The 21,713-nt window shown below is 42.7% G+C and overlaps 2 protein-coding genes across 8 annotated transcripts in view; one reads left to right on the top strand and one right to left on the bottom strand.

Annotated features, from left to right (window-relative positions):
* Window positions 1-6,065: 6,065 nt before the first annotated feature.
* On the bottom strand, window positions 6,066-16,781 carry gpc2 (glypican 2). The gene is made up of 11 exons (XM_035767947.2): window positions 16,610-16,781; window positions 12,765-12,923; window positions 12,370-12,504; window positions 11,896-12,071; window positions 11,397-11,477; window positions 11,103-11,268; window positions 10,660-10,790; window positions 10,058-10,204; window positions 9,568-9,704; window positions 8,469-8,641; window positions 6,066-8,324 (listed from the first exon to the last, which is right to left on the bottom strand). The coding sequence occupies exons 1-11, from the start codon at window positions 16,779-16,781 to the stop codon at window positions 8,053-8,055; spliced, it is 1,749 nt and encodes a 582-aa protein (XP_035623840.1). The 3' UTR covers window positions 6,066-8,052.
* The window catches only part of LOC118384049 (cohesin subunit SA-2), a 46,145-nt gene continuing 41,093 nt past the window's right edge, over window positions 16,662-21,713 (top strand). For 6 of the 7 annotated variants that reach the window (XR_008126371.1, XR_008126366.1, XM_052513006.1 and 3 more), the window contains exons 1-3: window positions 18,744-18,878; window positions 19,139-19,258; window positions 19,416-19,518. Coding sequence is in view for 5 of the 7 variants with exons in the window: in XM_052513006.1 (XP_052368966.1) it covers window positions 19,221-19,258; window positions 19,416-19,518 (141 nt within the window). In the remaining 2 variants the exon portion in view is untranslated. Of the gene's footprint in view, window positions 16,800-18,743; window positions 18,879-19,138; window positions 19,259-19,415; window positions 19,519-21,713 lie in introns of those variants that run through there. The other variant, XM_052512976.1, reaches the window with a different exon arrangement.

The raw sequence follows: 21,713 nt of genomic DNA, 5'->3' as shown, positions 1-21,713 counted from the left end.
TCCAGGTTCAAGTTTGACATGACTAAATTAGCTGAAGTTGGCTAGCTATAGCTATCAAGTTACAATAATGTTATCTAGACTCTATAGCAAGCATTTTATGTAGAAAGGACGACCAGTCCTTTCGCAACTAAGGAAAAATAATATGACTGGAGGTGTGTTCGTAAATTCAATCAGGAGTGTGAGAGTGCACTCAGAGTGCGCTCTGTGCATTCGTAAATTCAAAATGTTGTCAGATTGTCCTTTCTTAAATTCAGAGAGGATCGCTCTCTGAGAGTTCAGAGCGCTCACTGACTCTCTGGCTGAGGAGTAGGGTTTATAGGAGCGTTCTGACAGTCAAGCACCCAAGCTAACTGGCTAAAGTTGGCTAGCTTGCTAGGTACTTCCAGACACAACTGGTTAGAACTGGTTAGGGTGTTTCCATGTTATCCAGAACATTAGTTTCCTGAGGGGGAATAGACTCTTCATGACTGTCTTGGTGTGTTTGGACCATTCTTGGTGTGTTTGGCTCACATCAACACCATTATCACAGAAACCCTAGACCCACTCCAATTTGCATACCGCCCAAACAGATCCACAGATGATGCAATCTCTTTTGTACTCCACACTGCCCTTTTCCACCTGGACAAAAGGAACACTTATGTGAGAATGCTATTCATTGACTACAGCTCAGCATTCAACACCATAGTACCCTCAAAGCTCATCGCTAAGCTAAGGATCCTGGGGCTAAACACATTTACATTTACATTTAAGTCATTTAGCAGACGCTCTTATCCAGAGCGACTTACAAATTGGTGCATTCACCTTATGACCTCCAGTGGAACAGCCACTTTACAATAGTGCATCTAAATCTTTTAGGGGGGTGAGAAGGATTACTTATCCTTCTCCAACTGGATCCTGGACTTCCTGACGGGCCACCCCCAGGTGATGAGGGTAGGTCCAACTTACATACACCTTCGCCAAATACATTTAAACTCAGTTTTTCACAATTCCTGACATTTAATCATAGTAAAAAAATCCCTGTTTTAGGTCAGTTGGGATCACCACTTTATTTTAAGAATGTGAAATAATAATAGTAGAAAGAATTATTTATTTCAGCTTTTATTTCTTTCATCAAATTCCCAGAAGGTAATTAGTATTTGGTAGGATTGCCTTTAAATTGTTTAACTTGGGTCAAATGTTTCGTGTCGACTTCCACAAGCTTCCCACAATAAGTTGGGTGAATTTTGGCCCATTTCTCCTGACAGAGCTGGTGTAACTGAGTCAGGTTTGTAGGCCTCCTTGCTCGCACACGCTTTTTCAGTTCTGCTCACAAATGTTTTATAGGATTGAGGTCAGGGCTTTGTGATGGCCACTCCAATACCTTGACTTTGTTGTCCTTAAGCCATTTTGTCACAACTTTGGAAATATGCTTGGGGTCATTGTCCATTTGGAAGACCCATTTGCGACCAAGATTTAACTTCCTGACTGATGTCTTGAGATGTTGCTTCAATATATCCACAGAATTTTCTATTCTCATGATGCCATCTATTTTGTGAAATGCACCAGTCCCTCCTGCAGCAAAGCACCCCCATAACATGATGCTGCCACCCCTGTGCTTCACGGTTGGGATGGTGTACTTCGGCTTGCAAGCCTCCCCCTTTTTCCTCCAAACATAACAATGGTCATTATGGCCAAACAGTTCTATTATTATTTCATCAGACCAGAGGACATTTCTCAAAAAAGTACAATAGTTGTCCCCATGTGCAGTTGCAAACCGTAGTCTGGCTTTTTTTATGGTGGTTTTGGAGCAGTGGCTTCTTCCTTGCTGAGTGGCCTTTTAGGTTATGTCGATGTAGGACTCGTTTTACTGTGGATATAGATACTTTTCTACCTGTTTTCTCCAACATCTTCACAAGTACCTTTGCTGTTGTTCTGGGATTGATTTGCACTTTTCGCACCAAAGTACGTTCATCTTTAGGAGACAGAACGTGTCTTCTTCCTGAGCGGAATGACGGCTGCGTGTCCCATGGTGTTTATACTTGCGTACCATTGTTTGTACAGATGATCGTGGTACTTTCGGGCACTTGGAAATTGCTCCCAAGGATGAACCAGACTTGTGGAGGTCTACAACTTTTTTTCTGAGGTCTTGGCTGATTTCTTTTGATTTGGTATGATGTCATTTTCCCCCTTTCCTGGAATATTTTTGAAGTTTCTTATTGAATACCCCAACCAGCTGGTGGTGGTAATGCACCATTAACATTGGATGCCAACCATCATTAAACCCCATCGAAGAAGTGTTCTGGGCTTTGACTTGAGCAGAGAAAGTCTCTGTGGGAATCAGGCCCCTATGCAAGTGGCCATACTTGCATAGTCTTACTGGTGTAACAGTGTTGCTTCCATCCCTCTCCTCACCCCTACCCAGGCTTGAACCAGGGACCCTCTATGCACATCATCATTGGTACAACGCACATCTAGGAACTTTAGCTCCGCCAAGTAATGGATGTGATTTTTCCTGTATTCCTTCAGTTTGATTGTGTTTGATGTCTCAACTAAATACTGTAAAGTAACTTCAGTTTGATGGCTTGATGGTGTGTTTGCAGGTGAGGCTGACAGGGTCATATTCCTCTCAGTAATGGTAGAACTGCTCCTGCTGGCTCTATTCGGCTTTCTGCTGTGGATGGTAACACAATGTGGAATACATACTGTGGAAGCCAGAGGAGGTTGGTGGGAGGAGCTATAGGACTGACTCCTTGAATGTATTAATGGAGCACAAACACTTCAAACATGGAAAACACGTTTGACTCCGTTCAATTGAGTCCATGCCATTATTCCATTACAATGAGCCCATCCTGCTATAGCTTCTCCCACCAGCCTCTGGTGGAAGCTGAATATTGAAATGTCTGATCTTTTGGTTTGTGTTTACCCCAGCTACAAATAAAGTTGTCTATTTTATCCTGTTGTAGTGCAGATGCATCAAGTACTCTGTGGCTAAGACGTACCACATTGTCATACGATGACATATGCCTTTATTTATGCTATTTATGGGGTGGCAGGGTAGCCTGGTGGTTAGAGTGTTGGACTAGTAACCGGAAGGTGGGAAGTTCAAATCCCTGAGCTGACAAGGTACAAATCTGTTGTTCTGCCCCTGAACAGGCAGTTAACCCACTGTTCCCATGCTGTCAAAATAAGAATTTGTTCTTAACTGACTTGCCTAGTTAAATAAAGATTAGAACACAGAGGAAAAGTCACCCCATTAGAAACCCCTCTTTGGTTCCAACTGCATAGGCACAGGAACTTTTATACACTTCAATACAATTGATTGAACAAAATGGTGAAAAGCTCATTTTAAGATTGTGTACTGTGGGGGCTAAACTCTTGACTATGATTACATTTCCATTATTAGCAGCATCTAGGCTGTCCACTTTGAAGAACTGAGACAGAATTGCTATATAAGGAACGGAACATATATGACCAGGGCCTGCTACCATAATAACCTATACAGCTGTGAGATGTGGGCGTTAACAAGCAGGAATCAAATCAAATCAATTTTTATTTGTCACATATACATGGTTAGCAGATGTTAATGCGAGTGTAGCGAAATGCTTGTGCTTCTAGTTCCGACAATGCAGTAATAACCAACAAGTAATCTAGCTAACAATTCCAAAACTACTACCTTATAGACACACGTGTAAGGGAATAAAGAATATGTACATAAAGATATATGAATGAGTGATGGTACAGAGCGGCATAGGCAAGATACAGTAGATGGTATTGAGTACAGTATATACATATGAGATGAGTATGGAAACAAAGTGGCATAGTTAAAGTGGCTAGTGATACATGTATTACATAAAGATGCAGTAGATGATATAGAGTACAGTATATATGTATACATATGAGCTGAATAATGTAGGGTATGTAAACATTATATTAGGTAGCATTGTTTAAAGTGGCTAGTGATATATTTTACATCATTTCCCATCAATTCCCAGTGTATGGAGTTGAGTCAGTGTGTTGGCAGCAGCCACTCAATGTGAGTGGTGGCTGTTTAACAGTCTGATGGCCTTGAGATAGAAGCTGTTTTTCAGTCTCTCGGTCCCAGCTTTGATGCACCTGTACTGACCTCGCCTTCTGGATGATAGCAGGGTGAACAGGCAGTGGCTCGGGTGGTTGTTGTCCTTGATGATCTTTTTGGCCTTCCTGTGACATCGGGTGGTGTAGGTGTCCTGGAGGGCAGGTAGTTTGCCCCCAGTGATGCGTTGTGCAGACCTCACTACCCTCTGGAGAGCCTTAAGGTTGTGGGCGGAGCAGTTGCCGTACCAGGCGGTGATACAGCCCGACAGGATGCTCTCGATTGTGCATCTGTAGACGTTTGTGAGTGCTTTTGGTGACAAGCCGAATTTCTTCAGCCTCCTGAGGTTGAAGAGGCGCTGCTGCGCGTTCTTCACGATGCTGTCTGTGTGGGTGGACCAATTCAGTTTGTCTGTGATGTGTACGCCGAGGAACTTAAAACTTACTACCCTCTCCACTACTGTTCCATCAATGTGGATAGGGGGGTGTTCCCTCTGCTGTTTCCTGAAGTCCACAATCATCTCCTTGGTTTTGTTGACGTTGAGTGTGAGGTTATTTTCCTGACACCACACTCCGAGGGCCCTCACCTCCTCCCTGTAGGTCGTCTCGTCGTTGTTGGTAATCAAGCCTACCACTGTTGTGTCGTCCGCAAACTTGATGATTGAGTTGGAGGCGTGCGTGGCCACGCAGTCGTGGGTGAACAGGGAGTACAGGAGAGGGCTCAGAACGCACCCTTGTGGGGCCCCAGTGTTGAGGATCAGCGGGTGGAAATGTTGTTGCCTACCCTCACCACCTGGGGGCGGCCCGTCAGGAAGTCCAGTACCCAGTTGCACAGGGCGGGGTCGAGCTTGAGATGGAAAGATAATGTTGGAGAATGATCAAGGGAAGCTATTTCATATAGAGTGAGGGGATTATATACGTTATGCAAAGATGGAATACTATAAAGGCAGGGCTCTGTGATATGAGAATTTAGCTTTTTCCATGGAATTGCTCAGCTCTGTTACTCTGTAATAAAGTCTACCTGAATCTACAAGTTCCGGTATCTGTGCAAATATTTGACTCAATATTTTTCCACAACAGTATGCACACCAATGTTTACAAGCTTAGCAACTCTTTTGAAGCGCACCCCTCCACCCCCAAAATATACATAATTTCATGGTTTTCCCTTTTTTAACTTGTGTTTTAATGGTTGTATTGATGTCATACTGTACCTGTGAATCTGTCTGACTGCCATGTGGATATTAATACAAATGTGAGCTTGAACATTAGATCCACTGGTAGCAATAATACAGTTACCAGAAGATACTTGAATTCTGAAAACAGTCCAAATGAATTTACAGGCACAACATTTTCTTGACAGTTTAATGAAATGGAGTAATCTATTTCCCAAAATTGTTACATCTTAAAGTTGTACTGACTATCCTTTTACAGAAATGGAATGTGGTATCTTATATGGGAGTGTTGATATGAGGTCATAGTGGTTCCACTAACAGACTAGAAACCAAATGTTTTTTGAATAAAAACAAATCGCCATCCAGTGACCACTCATTAATTTGAATTGTGCACTTTGATAGTCAAAAGCATCTATCATTGTTTATTTTATTAATGATGCTTCATTAATAAACAGTCAAAATCCATATTTAGACCTGGCGTACATAAGCACTCCCACACAGATTTACTATCCTAACATACAAGGTTAAGAACCTTAGGAAACATACAATCCCATCAAACAAGGATCCTGCAATTTGTCATTAAAACAAGAAAAGAAAGAAGTGTGCTTGAATGTTCACTATACATTGTTATTCTATTAACCATCTTTATTTTTCTATTACACTTCTCTTCTTACACACTTTCATTTCCTTTTCAACCTCTCGTCTCTTGAATCAAGTCGATCCGTCTCTACTTCGTAGAGCTTTTTCTATTACGTTATGATTTAATACTTGCTGTAAGTGTTTGCTCTATGCTTGGTGGAGACTTGAACGTCGTTGGCTACTCTTTCTCATCTTTAACCAGTCTTGTGTCAAATCAGTTTTTATTGACGTTCCCAGTGAAACATTCACTTTCTCTCAACCATCGCTGTTGTGTTAGTAAATGAGACATTTAGGAAAGAATTGTCTGAGGTCCATTTAAAGTGGCTTTTCTTTAGGGTTAAGACACTCACCACACCTCCATTATACACTTTCATCAATCACACATTTCTTTAACACTCATAGCTCATTCAACCAAGCGGCCATTGGGATTTTGTTGATTTTTAGAAAAGTTCATACAAAAGTTTAAAGACTAAGAGCACCATTTTGTAACATCTGTCAACACCCCATTCCTTTTTTTTTTTAAACCTAAGCCTTACTCAAACAATACAAAACCACACACACACACGCTTCTCCAACCGATCATGAGTCTCAGATCTCTCCACAGAAGACCTCAAGGGAAAATTTGGACGAAGGCTAGTCCAGTGGTTCTCAAATATCCCTGGTTAATATCCCACCTTCAAACAAAGACGCATGAAATGCTTGTCCAGCGGTGTGGTGAGGAGAAATGATTCAGTAAAAATGCTATTCTACTTTTTCAATTGTTTCAAGGACATGTTATTGTAAGCTTTCTGACAGACAGTGCAACATAATCCTCTCCTTAATGCACTGCTCCCATAAAAAATAAAAAATAAACATTGACTTGCTTTTAGTGTTGTTTACACATCAGTTTGTCTGTTTTGAAGGAGACCTAAGCTTGTGATAAGCAACCGATTCCACAATGAACTGGCAATTGATGAACAATGAAATGGACATTAACTTCACAACATGCCAATGTTACAAGGAGGTTGTCATCTGAGATGCACATTCCATAGAAACCAGCAGACATAGGGGACCTCCAGGACTTGGGGGAAATACTGCCCCTAACACTTCCAATCAATTCCTGCATCAACATAAAACAACACTTATATCAATAAATACAAAAATACAAATGAACTGAATAAATTAGAAATCACTTCAGGGCAGGCTCCACAAAATGGTGGCATGCTCGAAGCACATTCCTAATAAGACCCTGACCTTACCGTTTATCTTTTCTTTCACTACAAGTTATACCTTCCTCATCTGACTAAAGTATGTGGAGGCTTTAACATTTATTTGTATGAGTGGACAGTGCTTGTGTCTATTTCTATGGGCACAAGCACTGTCCATGACACAAACTGTTCACACCCCTCTAGTTGGCAAAGAACATTTTTTGCTATTTTAAAGGTAATTTCCTGTTATTCTACACATTGTTCCACAGGTTGGAGAGAAAACGTTGCAGTTTTAAAGCTAATTACCTGCAATTCTAGACATTTTGTTCATGTAATACCTGAGGGACTCAAACATTATGACAAATTCAATGGGCTAAAAAAAAACATTAGCTGACATGGGTTAGTTCAGGGCTGCTCAACCCTCTTCCTTGAGATCTACCCTCCTGTGGGTTTTCAGTCCAACCCTAATTTAACACACCTGATTCTACTAATTAGCTGCTCAACAAGACCTTAACTAGCTTAATCAGATACTCAAAATTAGGGTTGGACTGGAAACCTACAGGACAATAGATCTCCAGGAAGAGGGTTGGGCAGCCCTGGGTTAGTTGATCTGCAACTTGCACCCCACAGTTTGGGAACCATTGGGATAGCCAATCATAGGAAATGTAATTTCCCTTGTGCTTGAATACATTTTCCACAAGGAGATTATATTGTGCTGGATTCATGCACATTTTAGATTCAACTCCTCTCTTTCTCCTCTAGAATAAGCAAACGTATTTGTCATTGTGCTGATGATTATAATAGGCACACTTACATCCCTCCTCAACCCAACCTCAGCTGGGTCGTATTCAATAGGCATCAAACAGAAGAAACTGCCTGAAACAAGGTGTGATTGCCTGGATTTATCCATTAAGAAATGCTTATTTTCATTTTGTGTTTCAAAAAGTTTTTTTCATGAGCTGCCATAATGAACACAACCCTGAGCTTCAGGCTGTAGTAACTGGTTATCTCCAAAAGGGGGCGACAGTGACCATAACTGATAACCAAAACAAAACCGCCAGTGAGAAGAAGGCTGGCCGGCTGACAGCTGAGATGGACTGTCCCTTGCTCCTGTTCCACTTTGATCCGGTTCGGTCTCTGACCCGAGGGGGCTTGATGGGTGTCTGGGGGTTAAGTGGGGGCTTACTGTAGGGAGGGGAGTAGGGCCTGTAGCCAGGCCAATCATCACTGTACCTCTCCCCTCCACCGCCTGATCCACTGCCCTCTTCGACCTCACCTTCAGGGAGAGACATGATATCAGACAGGCAGACAAAGGGCAGTTAAAGAGTGCAAATGTTGGGGGGGACAGTAGAAATAGGATTAGAAAGGGGATGACGAACCAGTCATAATATTTCTGTTGGGTGGGTGGTGGGGGACTTACTGTCCATGAAGTCAGTGTCCTGTCCAGCCTGTGCATGTTTCAGTCTGTTGGTGGCTACTCTGAGCTCCATGATGAGCTGTCTGGTCCTCACGTCTGGCCTGGCCATGTCCACCTCTACCTCTGGATTATTGATCTGACTCATCAGCCCATCGCCTGTCACGTCAGGGAGGTACCTGATACACACACACACACATCAAAATGACATAGCAACAGCACTGAAACGAATATCAATATGATAACAAAAACACTAAATATCAGTATGATACATTCTTAGTTACCCGCTCGCATATACAAATCCCCATCTTCTCTCTCCCTTGGACTAACATCCTCCTCGACCTTTACATCTGTCTCTTATCAAACACCCACCTCCCCCTGGTCTGTCCATTCCACCCTCACACCCACCTCCCCCTGGTCTGTCCATTCCACCCTCACACCCACCTCCCCCTGGTCTGTCCATTCCACCCTCAAACCCACCTCCCCCTGGTCTGTCCATTCCACCCTCAAACCCACCTCCCCCTGGTCTGTCCATTCCACCCTCACACCCACCTCCCCCTGGTCTGTCCATTCCACCCTCCTCCCCTGGTCTGTCCATTCCACCCTCCTCCCCCTGGTCTGTCCATTCCACCCTCCTCCCCCTGGTCTGTCCATTCCACCCTCAAACCCACCTCCCCCTGGTCTGTCCATTCCACCCTCAAACCCACCTCCCCCTGGTCTGTCCATTCCACCCTCACACCCACCTCCCCCTGGTCTGTCCATTCCACCCTCACACCCACCTCCCCCTGGTCTGTCCATTCCACCCTCACACCCACCTCCCCCTGGTCTGTCCATTCCACCCTCCTCCCCCTGGTCTGTCCATTCCACCCTCAAACCCACCTCCCCCTGGTCTGTCCATTCCACCCTCACACCCACCTCCCCTGGTCTGTCCATTCCACCCTCACACCCACCTCCCCTGGTCTGTCCATTCCACCCTCACACCCACCTCCCCCTGGTCTGTCCATTCCACCCTCCTCCCCCTGGTCTGTCCATTCCACCCTCCTCCCCCTGGTCTGTCCATTCCACCCTCCTCCCCCTGGTCTGTCCATTCCACCCTCACACCCACCTCCCCCTGGTCTGTCCATTCCAGCAGCGGTCCTCGTTGGTGACATCGGCGGCCACGTTCTTGTCATTGCAGATGGTGTGTGGGAGGGACACCCAGAAGCCCCGCATGGGCCGCAGTCGCTCCTTCAGCTCTGACACCTGGAGGCAGGCGGACGGAAACTGGTTGATGCAGGCTGTAAAGTAAACCCTTATATAGCTGTTGAACATATGGAGGTGGGAAGCTCATTTTAGCCACGTCCTCGTCATCAAACAAACTAGAATGTACTGTATATAAATGGCTGTTGGTATGGCTGTTGTTGAACATATGGACAGAGAGAGCTAACATGGGCATAAACTACAAAAATAATTGTCTTGAATATGAATTGCAGGTAAGAACTCATCTTTTCCTCTCCACCTCCTCTCCCCCTCTCTCCTCTTTCCTCCCCCCTTCTCTTTCCTCTCACACCTCACTCTCCTTTTTCCTCCTCTCCTGATCTTCCCTCATCTCCTACCAGTCGGTCCAGGTTGGTGCCTGTAGCAGTGGTGGGCTTCTCCTCAGGGCTGAACGTACGGAAGGGTCTCCTGTTGCCCCCTGACTCCTTGGGGGAGCGCCGAGAACGGCCCGGGGCCAGTCTGGGACTCCCACAGCCCTGGAACACCTAGAGCCAAACCACAGAGATAAAGCTATACATCAATATCGATGCATCTCTGCAACAATAAGGGTGAAACATGGATTTAAGAAAAAATAGCATCCCAACATTATCACATGCGTTAATAATGGTAGACAGAGGATACTTAAATTAAGAACAATATATGAAGAATAATATGATAACTAGTGAAATTGCACTATGCAGTTTTTACAGGTGCTTACACAATTTGATCAAGCAAAACAAAAGGGGTTTTGGACCCAAAATGGTATTCCATGGGCAGTAATACAACTGTTAAACATTAAGTCTTGTTTCAACCTAGGATGATAGCCGATGTGCATCTTATCAGCCATTCTATTATCTATATTCTATGTACATTCTATGATCTATATTCTATTGCACTGTGGATGTATAGCACATTCTTTTAATATCCCTCCATCCCCTCCTCCTCCTCTCTCCATCCCTGCCTTAGTGGAGGTGGCGATGCTGTTCTCCTGCATGTGCATGATGGCCTCGGACACTTTAACAGAGATGGAGTCTGCAGCCAGCTCCATGTTAAAGGGCCCCTCCAGCTTCTCAGATACTTGATACAGAGCATCTGACAGAGTAGAGTGAGAGAGATGAAAGATGGAACATTGAATAGTGTGAAAACAGAAGGATGAAGGTAGGAAAGGGAAGCGATATAATAAGATATACATTTTGTTTTTATGATGGGTGCCATTTTCAAAACTTTAGATAGAAATGCAATGTATAGAATAGACATGACTCATTTATTCTGTAGAATAGAAATGTGAGTAGGTTCTATACAGTACATTTCTACATGCATCATGTTTAACATCCCACTCTACCGAATCAGCCCAACAAAAGCCACCCACACCCTCCCTAATGCCCGCCTCCAATCTCCACTCACCAATGAAATTGTTCCACTCAGTGTCCAGATCGGCTGTATTGGCCAGGCAGCCCTTCATCACGTTGAGGCAGAGGGCATGGCAGGGGCGCAGGGAGGGCATGCCTCGACACAATGGGCAGTACCACTGACGCATCAGGGCACGCACACACCCTGCACCAGCACTCAACTGGAGGAGGAGACGAAGAGCAGAAGGTGTAGGATGTTAGGGAGATCAACGGAACCACTAAAAGCAGACCAACAGAAGACAGATTATTCTTCTTAATATAAATGCACGGCCACATACACACAGTGTACCTTTGCTGCCTTGTTGACAATGTCACGGCCTGTGGCCAAGCCTTGAACCAGTGCTCTGGCTGCAATGAATGCCCTGGACACCTGAATGAAAGAGAGATCAGCTAATAACTTCTGACACAAATCTACTCCACTGTATATCAATGCACTCAGTTAATTGTTTTCAAATAGTTCTCTCTAATACGATCGCCTATGTGTTACTGTAACATTATCATTGAGTTTCAGTGGTGATTTGAATTACTTATCACACCGGCTTCTTTTGTTAATTATGGTGAAAAACATTACAAATCAGACCAACTTAGAGGGATAATTCAATCAAATTACAAAATAACATATTGGTTTTCTTACCCTGTAAGCAGTCTATGGTCAAGGTAATACCAGTCTATGCTTTGGTTTTGTTAACCCAAATTCCAAAATGACATATTGGTAAACTATGCCTTTAATATGATTCAATATGAATGATGTTAGTTTTCAGTTGATATACCAACCAAGTCTGCCTGACCTGTAAGCCTAGTTTCCGGGGCAGGTCCCCAAAGGGCTGCAGCTGCTCTGCATGTTTGTTGACACACTCCAGGTACTCGTCACTGAACTGATACTGGGGGTTGACCAGAGAGAAGACCCGCTCTACCAGTCTGGACCAGAACTCTGACAGCACCTCCGTCAGGCTCACACTGCCCCCTGTAGACAAAAGAGGGAAAGAATTTAGCAAAATAAATGGAAAATTTGCATTTCTTGTTGGATAAGTCCAAGTACTCATTCCCTGTTTCAGTCAGTTTGGTGCCTCATGAAAATGTCCCTAGGTTAGGTCAGTCTGTTTCTACTTGTTCAGACATTTTGTTGTCGTCTTGTCAAACAAGGCAAAGATGTAGCATTGTCGAACTGATGAGATGGTGAGGGAAATGTACCATAGTGACACGTACACAAATGCAAAGTCCAACAAGAGAGGAGAGAGAGAGAGAACGCTGTCTCCACTAACCTGAGTAGTATCGACGGAGCTCCACAAACAGCTCCTGGAAGACATTGGCGTTCTGGGTGAAGAGGCGCCCGTAGGTCTTAGTAAACATCTGATTCATGGACTTTTCAGACAAGTCTATGAGCTCCCTGAAGAACTCTTGAGAGAAGAGAGGAAGGAATGAGATGGTCAAAAGCACAAGTTGTTGTGATTCAGTGGTTGCACTGGCAGTTAGAATAAGAATAAGCTAGCCATGACTAGCTTATCCCCACTATAGGATATTAGTCTAGCAATAAATAGCCCTCTCAATAGAGAACATTTTACATACCACTCCTCAATGTTGTTGTCATTTTACATCACATTATTTACAGTGTTCCCTTATGCATCCTTATTATGATTGGATTTGCATTCCAGCTCACCGTCAAACTTGCGGTGCCTCTGTGTGAAAGTGGTGTGAAGGAACTGGCTGGTGTCGTCGATGGCCGACAGGAAGTCCGTCTCACTCTGGTGGGCCAGCGTTTCCTCCATCTGACTGGAGCAGCAGGTGTAGTCCTGGGGACACAGACGCAGATGCTCGCCTGGACCAATAGAAAAACAGACAGGGTCAGATGCGAGCCAATCACAGACTTGGACAAGAGGTGTGTGGGCATATTGAGGTGTTCATCTGAACCAACGGTAAAACAAGACGGGATCAGATATGAGCCAATCAGAGACAAGAGGTGTGGGTAGATGCAATAATGGTGAAGACCAAAGGATACAGCAGCTCTTGCTTTGACATCATCAGCACTGAAGTCAACTTATGGTTATGGTTTAGGGGAGACATTTAGGCTACCTCAAATAAACCAGTATTTTTACCTCCTTTAGAGATAGTATGAAAAGAGAGGGGGAGACGTAGAAAGAAGGGCTGATTCGCACCCACACTGACGGTGATGCATATGTGCTTGATGCGACCACGTTATCTGCTAGACCATCCTCAGAAACAGGTTTCTTCACAAAATTACTTACCACCACTGCATATAAATGAGCAATGTATTAGGGCTTTGGTGATGACAGTGTAGCAATATTTTTTTACATGGATCTTTTTTTCTTTAAACGAAGAAGACCAAACTCTTTGGTCTTTTAAAAACCTGCTCCATGTAAAATAGTGTGCTATATCTTGGAAAGTAAATAAATGTGGATGACAACGTGTTTGTTTTTGTTTCCAACATTAGGGCTGTTTGCCTAAAGAAGTTAAGTCCAATTTGTGTTTTGTTTCCTTGCCACGATACTAACAAGTATCCCCCAGCCCTACAATGTATCATATGAGAAATACCGCATTATCAACAACTGAACATTCTATCCTTTTTAGGAAAATGTCAATTACCCTTCATTGTGTCATGCTACCATGATTTTTCAAATGTTTTCAATATAATAGCTCACAAAGTAGGCCTACTGTGTTCATTCATTGAATGTCTTATCAGTTTAGAACACCCACCAATACCAATGTGGCAGTGGTTCTTCTGATCAGGCACATATCCTTCTTCTTAATCCGTCTGTCATTAATAGAGCCTTATTAAACATAAGGTAGTAATTGAAAATGGGCATTTATAAACATGAATTATTAAAACACAATCCAGGTCAGCATCCCAAATGGCACACTATTCCCTATATAGTGCACTACTTTCGACCAGGACACATAGGGAAATAGTTTAAAGTAGTGCACTAGATATGGAATAGGGAGCCATTAGGGACGTAACCAATGTCTTTGTTCAAAAATACCCAGGTTGGACTTAACATGACCGGCGGTAATGATATGCAAACATTAACGAAGAGTAACAAGTCGGCGATCTCCAATGTCTCAACGTGGGCGGAAAAAACATCTTATTGAGGGAAACATAATATTACTTCATGATACCGACACCTGATTCTTTTTCCTCCGAAAAACTTGGAGCGAGGAGCCAAACTCCAACCTTTTATTTTTGGCTCTAGCTTTGATTTCTTCTCTGTCGCTCATTACCAGCCCTCTCTCATTCCTCCAATTCTACTCTCCCTCTCATCATCCCTCCTTCTCTCGGCCATCTGCTCCCCTGGCCCACGGGACAAGAAGAGCCAAGACCCAGACAGAGATAACCAGACACACAATCAATATTGCAGTTCCCACATTCAGCAATCACATATAGCCTACAGTCAAACAAACCCTCATACGTGCAAAGCAGTACAACAAAATCAACATTTGCAACTCAAATGACACTTTAAAAAAGGGCAATCAGCAGTTGTTACATACATTTTTGAACTTATAAATTAATTATATATACCCATTGATTCTTGAAGAATATAACTTAGAAATGCCTCATGAGCTTTGTTCAACTGTCATACACCATCAGAACCAAAAATACACTACATGAACAAAAGTATGTGGACACCGGCTGGTCGAACATCTAATTCCAAAATCATGGGCATTAATATGGAGTTGGTCCCCCTTTGCTGCTATAACAGCCCACTCTTCTGGGAAGGCTTTCCACTAGATGTTAGAACATTGCTGCAGGGACTTGCTTCCATTCAGCCACAAGGGCATTAGTGACGTCGGGCACTGATGTTGGGCGATTAGGCCCGGCTGGCAGTCGGCGTTTCAATTCATCCCAAAGGCATTTGATGGGGTTGAGGTCAGGGCTCTGTGCAGGCCTGTCAAGTTCTTCCACACTGATCTCGACAAACCATTTCTGTATGGACCTCGCTTTGTGCACGGGGGCATTGTCATGCTGAAACAGCAAAGGGTCTTACCCAAACTGTTGCCACAAAGTTGGAAGCACAGAATCGTCTATAATGTCATTGTATGCTGTAGCGTTAAGATTTCTCTTCACTAGAACTAAGCGGCCTAACCCGAAACATGAAAAACAGCCCCAGACCATTATTCATCATCCACCAAACTTTACAGTTGGCACTACGCATTCAGGCATGTAATTTTCTCCTGGCATCCTGAATTTGTCAGTCGGACTGACAGATGGTGAAGCGTGACTCATCACTCCAGAGAACGCGTTTCCACTGCTCCAGAGTCCAATGGCGGCGAGCTTTACACCAATCCAGGTGACGCTTGGCATTGTGCATGGTGATCTTAGGCTTAGGCTGCTAGGCCATGGAAACCCATTTCATGAATCTCCTGGCAACCAGTTCTTGTGCTGACGTTGCTTCCAGAGGCAGTTTGGAACTCGTGGTGAGAGTGTTGCAACCAAGGACTGATGATTTTTATGCGATCCAGCACTCGGCGGTCCTGTTCTGTGAGCTTATGTGGCCTACTACTTCACGACTGAACTGTTGTTGCTCCTAGACGTTTCTACTTCACAATAACAGCACTTACTGTTGACCGGGGCAGCTCTAGCAGGGCAGAAATTTGACAAACTTACTGGTTGGAAATATATCCACTTTGATCGTCACTGAGCTCTTCAGGAAGGCCATTCTACTGCCAATGTCTGTTTATGGAGATTGCATGGCTGTGTGCTCATTTTTATACACCTGTCAGCAATGTGTGTGGCTGAAATAGCTGAATCCACTAATTAGAAGGGGTGTCCACATACTTTTGTGTGTGTGTAATTTTATATAAAAGCTTATTTTACTCCAACTTTTGTAAACAAATAAAATGTAAACAAAGACTATACAGCCTCAAAACATGGTTAAAACTATAGAGATATCATGGATGGTCAGTCCTTGCATCCATAGCTGAATTTGGGAGTGATTACATTTCTTCAGCTCCTTCCCTCAGATTTTTACAGAAACAGGGGTGGGGGTGGATCCTTTTGTTATTGTTTCTACTGCGGATTGCCGCTTTAAAATATCCACAGCTCACTATCTTTGTCTGTCTGTTCTCTCACTTGAGCTCTCACACACACCCCTTGACAATGTCCCATGACAATGCAACAACTAACAGCAGTTCTCAAGTGTCACAAGCACAAAACACTAATTATAATAAAAGCAGTCTTCAAAAAAAGAAAAACGTTGATGATTATTTTCTTTCAGTCATTCCCTGCTCAGTCTAAAACAGCCATACTAATTAGGGGCGAGGCTCTTTGTTACACACCGGTGTAAGCAATTTACTTATCCCATAAATAAGCCTTCCTGACAGACAATCCTGTTAATTGTCAATTTCGCTTTATTCAGCAGTTTCTATCACATGGCATATTATCCAAGCAGTCTCTCAAACCCTTCATGTTGTGTAAAATAACCTATAGCCTACGTTTGATGATTATTTTAAAACAATAACCACCAGTTTATCTTGAATAGCCCGTCTTACCGGAGATTTGAGTCAGCGGGGCAGTGTTCGTACTGTAGCCCTTCTCTGCGTACACATGCCGTGTCTCCGAGCAACTCCTACCCGCTGTTACCGGGCCCCAAGTCCAAGACAGGGCAGCCAGCGTGCAGAGCAACACCAGGGGGTACTTCTGAGCATATAACCGGGAAACCATCTTCCACTGTCACTCACGGTAAATAGGCGAATTAATGTTTGACAAAAGATTGGCGACCAGGCAGCTCAAAAATGACAAAAGAAACGAGAAACTAAGACTAATAATTCCATAGATTTTTCGAGGAATTTATCTCCAGTTCCCAATTTTGTCTGTGAAAAGAAACACAACTTCCAAAGATCAACTAGTCTATATTTTTCCAGAAGGAAAAAAAAATCTATCGACAATTGGTCTGGGTGCCGTGAATAAATGAGCGCCTGGTTTGTCGGATGCTCAGGTCCCACCCGGTGTTTTCTCCATCCCTTGTCTCGCTCTCTGCTTCAGAACAATGAGCGGTGCAGCACGAGGGTGGCCGCAAGGGGTGAGGTGCGGCCATTGGGGGGCTGTTATAGCAGAGCCACCGCAAGGTCCTAAATTCGCAACCGCCAGACTGAACTATTATTTGGAGCCACTACAACCCCATGTGAAAAATGAAACACCCTTTTCTACATAATAAAAATACCACACAATCTATTGCAGGCACACAATTTAAATATACTAGAATCAAAATATCGCTGTTTTGAGATTTTTATGAGTTTATTGACATACCTAAAGAACAATTAATCCTGTATTTGCATTTCTGAAGGTCACATGCAAAATAATGTTGTCCAGCCACCAGAATGTTTTGTAAATTGGGTATGTCATACAAGATGCAACCGTTTCCATGGCCAGCAAGTAGGTCTATTTACAGAAAAATCCATTGGCTAATGCAAACAGGCTTTTCCATTGAATTGTTCTTTTTTTATTACTATTAATTGCTTGATTACAGTAACAAACCAACGCAAATGTGATCAGCAGTCCAGTACTAACACTGGCCCATTAAATGTCAATTGAGAGCTATATTACCTCTTTCATGATCATTGGAGCCCCTATGGGCCCCCAGAATCCAGATGTAGCCTATTGTGAGAGAGACATAATACCCAAAGATGATTCCATCTTCAACATGAACATTCTGCATTCATAGTGTTGTACATTAAATGTTAGAATCAAAGTAGCTAACACGTGACCTGGTATGAGCCAGTGATCATAGGCCTACAATCCAGTCTACCACAGTGTTGACCTGGCCTGGGCCTTTTTTATTACACTTGATTGAATGGAGGAAAACATATTTTAGGTCTGGTAAAGACCTGCAAAAGGGGTACACTTGTGTGTGTTTTCATACCAGCACTGCCTGTGGAACAGATGTTACTTTTCAACCACCCCCAGGCATTCTTTGCCTTATTCTGTTACTGATCAGTATTGGTGAGGGTAAATAGGCTATATGGATGTAGGCAGTGGGTAATTTAGAGCAGTAATAATTTTAAGTCATTTAGCAGACACTTATTGAGAGCAACGTACAGTAGTGAGTGCATACATTGTTGTACTGGTCCCCCATTGGAATCAAACTCACAACCCTGTTGTTGCAAGCACCATGCTCTACCAACTGAGCTACACGAGACATAATATATGAGACTGCAATATACAGCATCAAAATATTGTCCTATCAGAATTACAATCATTTCTTTACCCTATTAAAAGATATGCAGACTCTAAAGTATGTTGAAAATAGCACAACACAACCAGTATATTCTTTGTGAGAGTTTGTGTTATAGACATAGTTTATGTTGAGAGTTAATGGGGTCCTATGGTAATAAAATCCATGCCTATATAATTCCAAATCGACTTTTCAAAAGTGTTAGGCTGTACATTTTTAACGGAACGTCCGTTGTATATATCATTAGCGCTGACATGTGGTCAGTATTCCTTCTGTATCTTCCTCTAAATACAATTATTAAGGGTGTAAAGCATGATCCTAGGTCGGTTGTCTTTAGGGCCAATCCGTTCACAATTTTTCGTTACCGTGCGGAAATATGTGCTAACAACCAATCATATGAATCACATCACAATTTGTCAGCCAATCGCTGAACTCCACTGAGAATTGTGTGATTTTCGCGCCGGCGCGTAGTGTGTATTTTTTTCCAGTGATCGTCTGTCATCGGATCTGAGGGAAACCAGCTCTATCCACAATAGTTAGCTAGCTACCAAATCATTACTTCAGATTAACACTACACTACTATCCAGGTAGGTAGCTAGAGACCATTTTGTATTATTTGACACATGTTGTAGTTTAAAAAGTTAGCTTGCTAGTTTAAATTTCGTATTGTTGACTAACTTTTAAGGCTAACGTTAAACACCTAAGTTATCTGTAAGAGTAGCTAGCTAGCTAGCATGTTCGTTCTTGTCGGTTTTGCTTTTGCCAAGGTAGAATTGTAATATCCCGAACTCAATATGCTTGATCATATCCTAAAACTGTTGTTTCTTCTATTCGCCAACCTGTTTAGCCAAAGTTCCTGAATCCAACCGTCATCTACCTTTGTGAAGTGAACTCTATAATACCATTAACATTACTGGCTGACCAGAAATATGGAAGTGCAACACTCTGATGAATCAAGCCATGACAGGTAAGTTATGCTAGCTAGCTAAACATGACAGTCATGGGTATCACAAATATAAAAAGAACCAGCTAGCTATATAATTATGCAGACTTATTGCATTAGCTAGATGGTGTGATTGTTTATGACTTGTGTTGGCTTTGTTCATTACTACTTTTATTTGCAGTCTTGAGGAGATCGAGGACATCTCAGACTCTGGCAGTGACTTTGAAGTCCAGCTGAAGGACATGAAGCGGAGAAAACAGACCACTGCACTACTAGGACCTCGGGTCTGTAATGTTTTTTCTCACACACACACACACACACACACACACACACACACACACACACACACACACACACACACACACACACACACACACACACACACCCCACCACAGGAGGTTGGTGGCATTTTAATTGGGATTTACAGGCTTGTGGTAATGGCTGTATGGGAATGAGTGGAATGGTATCAAATTAGGGATGGGTGTGGATAATCAAGTTCTGGAACCGGATCTTTAACCAGAGATAACATTTTGTTCAAATACTGTAAAGCTATTTGGTCAAAATGTTGTCTTCAAGACAAAGTTAATGTGCTTTGACTAGTGTTCAATTTGTACATGTGTGTTTGCGGAACACAACAAAAAAGAAACCAAGCCAAGCATCACAAAGTTCTGCTCCCTAAAGGTCCTTTCCCCTTCATGTCTAAATCATTCAATTGTGTTTCCACCACTCCCTTTACACGCGAGTGCTGAGTGCACCTACAGAAATAAATTACCATAAAAATGTATCTAACTGTTGGGGAACACAAGCTACATTCCTTGCCAAATTACTTCAGTTTTATCACAAATTCAAAATGGACTGGTTAACTGAAGTGGGGAAATATGTGTTCCAACAAAGTTTTGGAATAATTGCATAATTTTTGTTTAGGGTTCTTTCCGGATGACACTAGCTACACAGCCACAAAGTCAACATTGGGTATTAGAAGTTGACTGATTATGATTTTTCAACACCGATACCAAAAAAGCCAATACTGATTAATCGGCCAATTTTATTTATTTATTTATTTGTAATAATGGCATTTACAGCAATACTGAATGAACACTTCTTTTTTAACTTAATATAATACATAAATAAAATCAATTTAGCCTCAAATAAATAATGAAACATGTTTAATATGGTTTAACTAATGCAAAAACAAAGTGTTGGAGAAGAAATTAAAAGTGCAATATGTGCCACGTAAGAAAGTTAAGTTCCTTGCTCAGAACAGGAGAACATATGAAAGCTGGTGATTCCTTTTAACATGAGTCTTCAATATTCCCAGGTAAGAAGTTTTAGGTTGTAGTTATTATAGAAATTATAGGGCTATTTATCTCTATACGATTTGTATTTCATATACCTTTGACTATTGGATGTTCTTATAGGCACTTTAGTATTGCCAGTGTAACAGTATAGCTTCCGTTCCTCTCCTCGCTCCTCCCTGGTCTCGAACCAGCAACACAATGACAATTAGCGCGCGCTAATTAGCTAGACATTTCACTTCGGTTACACGAGCCTCATCTCGGGAGTTGATAGGCTTGAAGTCATAAACAGCGCAATGCTTGACGCACAACGAAGAGCTGCTGGCAAACGCACAAAAGTGCTGTTTGAATGAATGTTTACACGCCTGCTTCTGCCTACCACCGCTCAGTCAGATACTTGTATGCTCAGTCAGATTATATGCAACGCAGGACATGCTAGATAATATCTAGTAATATCATCAACCATGTGTAGTAAACTAGTGATTATGATTGATTGTTTTTTATAAGATAAGTTTCATGCTAGCTAGCAACTTACCTTGGTTTACTGCATTCTCGTAACTCCTTGTGGAGTGCAACGAGAGAGAGGCAGGTCGTTATTGCGTTGGACTAGTTAAGGTTGCAAGATTGGATCCCCCGAGCTGACAAGGTGAAAATCTGTCGTTCTGCCCCTGAACAAGGCAGTTAACCCACTGTTCCTAGGACGTCATTGAAAATAAGAATCTGTTCTTAACTGACTTGCCTAGTTTATTAAAGATTAAATAAAGGTGTAAAAAAAAATATAAAAAAATAAAATCGGCGCCCAAAAATACCGATTTCCGATTGTTATGAAAACTTGAAATCGGCCCTAATTAATCGGCCATTCCGATTAATCGGTCGACCTCTAGTTATTATGTTATAATTAAATCTATGATTTAACATTTGATAGAGCAGTCTGACTGAGCGGTGGTAGGCAGCAGCAGGCTCGTAAGCATTCATTCAAACAGCACTTTCGTGCATTTGCCAGCAGCTCTTCGCTGTGCTTCAAGCTGTTTATGACTTCAAGCCTATCAACTCCCGAGATTAGGCTGGTGTAACCGATGTGAAATAGCGAGCTAGTTAGCGTGGTGCGCGCTAATAGCGTTTCAGTCAGTGACGTCACTCGCTTTGAGACCTTGAAGTAGTTGTTCCCCTTGCTCTGCAAGGGC

This window comes from Oncorhynchus keta, chromosome 4 (genome assembly GCF_023373465.1).
Source record: "Oncorhynchus keta strain PuntledgeMale-10-30-2019 chromosome 4, Oket_V2, whole genome shotgun sequence".
Taxonomy (NCBI): Eukaryota; Metazoa; Chordata; class Actinopteri; order Salmoniformes; family Salmonidae; genus Oncorhynchus; species Oncorhynchus keta.
The sequence above is the reverse complement of the archived record's forward strand: the minus strand, read 5'-3'. Positions and strand labels throughout refer to the sequence as shown.

Coding starts and splice junctions, on each gene's coding strand:
- gpc2 (XM_035767947.2), bottom strand. CDS start 16,781: ATGGTTTCCCGGTTATATGCTCAGAAGTACCCCCTGGTGTTGCTCTGC. Junction 12,924..16,609: donor CCCGCTGACTCAAATCTCCG/GTAAGACGGGCT, acceptor CTATTGGTCCAG/GCGAGCATCTGCGTCTGTGT. Junction 12,505..12,764: donor GAGGCACCGCAAGTTTGACG/GTGAGCTGGAAT, acceptor TCTTCTCTCAAG/AGTTCTTCAGGGAGCTCATA.